The 2256-nt window shown below is 30.0% G+C and overlaps 1 protein-coding gene across 1 annotated transcript in view; it reads left to right on the top strand.

The window, feature by feature from the left end:
- LOC116845107 (protein THEM6) overlaps nucleotides 1-2256 on the top strand; it is an 8362-nt gene continuing 6106 nt past the window's right edge. Inside the window, exon 1 of the mRNA XM_032817432.1 lies at nucleotides 1-364. Within this exon, the coding sequence (XP_032673323.1) occupies nucleotides 217-364 (148 nt within the window). The 5' untranslated portion in view covers nucleotides 1-216. The remainder of the gene's footprint in view (nucleotides 365-2256) is intronic.

The following is a 2256-nucleotide window of genomic DNA, read 5'->3' as shown; positions in this document are numbered from 1 at the left end:
ATTGTAGATCAGGCTTTAGTGGCTCTACGAAGCACCCGCGGAACCGGTTCCCGCGATACCAAAGGCCGTAGACACAGTTCGTAGACGTTCAGTCTTCTGCCGACTGTAGTAAAACGTGCGTCGGGTGTCGAGTCGTCGCGCTGCTGTTCCACGGGCATTAAAACAGACAAGGAAAGAGAGAAAGAGACGGAAGAAGAACCGCAATAACTGACGACGATGGTGTGCTCCTGCTGTGTGGCGGCGATCGCCATCCTCTACATCTTCTTCGATGTGAATTATTTCTTGAGAATCTTGCTTACCATTGCATGGGGTAGACTTTTCGACAAGAAGAAGAAGAAGCTCTTCGACACGTCCACGATTTACGGTAAATTTCTCTTACCATAGAATAAATTTAATATCAGATAAAAAATTCATTACATTATTCTAACTTATATATAAATATGTTATTTGTTAAATATTTAAATATTTATAACTTATTAAATTATTTAAATATAAATGTTAAAGATAGAATATAAAAAATGAATATAAATTTTGATAATATTTTTAATTCATCACACAATTGGCGTAAATAATAATTGATACAAGTGAGATAACAAAATCAGGCGGTGACGTAAAGAATAGATAATTATAAGTGATAAGTGTATGTGATATCTATTGATATTTACTTGATTTTGTCGATTATTTTCTCGTCATTTTGATAAGATCGCGATTTTCGATTCGTAATATGTAAGATGTTGTTGCTATTTCCTTGAATAACTAAGAGTGGTTGCATATAAATTATTACATGCATATACATGTTTAATTTAATTATTATTTATATAATCAAGTGCACATTTTTTGTGCTGTAAACCACGTTGAAACGTCATATAATGAACCGCTCGTCGTAACGTCATATAATGAACCGGTCGGTAGATAACTGTACAGCGATGCGCTTGGCAGATACTATAACATATCTTGGTATTTTTATCGAAATAAGATACGATACAATAGCACTAACATGTCATATAACTAGGTTATTAGGACTTCCTAATCTTAATATATGTCATTATTACAAACATGACAAACCTTTTGACAGATACGACCAATCTAATATTTATTAATTATTCAAAGAAACGGGGGATGATGTGTCAAAACAATAATCTATCGTCGTGATAGCTTCGCGTTAAGGGGGGATTGCCTGAAAATCGTGCTTGTTTTTTCACAATTTTTTATGACAAACTAAATGAATATGCGAAAGTGTTATTTTGTTAAGTGTGTACGACGTTTGACGTTATACAACATATAAACAGAAGAAAAATATAATTTTGATGATCAAATACTCAGTTTAAGTACATGCAGTTAAAATATATTTCGTTTTTTTTTCAAGGTCATTATTTTGCAGTAATATCTTGACTCTTGCTGGTTCAATTAAGCTGAATTTTAAGTAGAAAATTTCTGTAAGCTTGTCGTTATCGTGTTACAATAGAAATTGAGTAAAAGTTAACAAAATTGCAAATATCTTAATGGAATATTATTAAATTTTCAGTTCTTTTATAGTAAAAAAATTAATTATTTAAAATTAAATATTTTCATGAGTTTGTCAGTGGTTCATACGATAAAGACAAGCTTACGGAAATTTTCCACTTAAAATTTAGCTTAATTGAATCACCGAGAGTCAAGATATTATTGCAAAATGATGACCTTGAAAAAAAACAAAATATATTTTAACTGCATGTACCATATACTTAAACTGAGTATCAAAATATAATTTTGATCATCAAAATTATATTTTTCTTCTGTTTATATGTTGTATAACGTCAAACGTCGTACACACGTCAAACGTCAAAATAACACTTTTACATATTTATTCAGTTTGTCATAAAAAATTGTGAAAAAACAAGCACGATTTTCAGACAATTTGACCTTCCAGTCTCCTTAATGTTCAGAAATAAGTGAGTACGATTAAAAAAATACTAAATTTAGTATTTCTTAGTAATTAAATAACTTAGTAATTTAAATAATTAAGGTACTACCATAAATTGCGAGTAGGGTTATGCCAAATTATGCCAAATTATGTATTCTACGTAATCTAACTTATACGTAATCTAACTTCTACGTAATCTAACTTATATTTATAGAAAATTTTACTATTATTTAAATTTTTTTAATTTAATATGTATGTAGGATATTTTGTGTGATATTTATAAAAGATAAGGAGAAGGGAGAGAGAAATTTTGAGTATCTTTCAACTGTCTTTTGGAGTCTTTCCAAACAGTT

The sequence above is a fragment of the Odontomachus brunneus genome, unplaced genomic scaffold, assembly GCF_010583005.1.
Source record: "Odontomachus brunneus isolate Ranch 3 - 2012 unplaced genomic scaffold, Obru_v1 Obru_scaffold_049, whole genome shotgun sequence".
In the NCBI taxonomy this organism is placed as follows: Eukaryota; Metazoa; Arthropoda; class Insecta; order Hymenoptera; family Formicidae; genus Odontomachus; species Odontomachus brunneus.
Note: the sequence above shows the minus strand (reverse complement) of the source record. Positions and strands in the feature narration are given on the sequence as shown.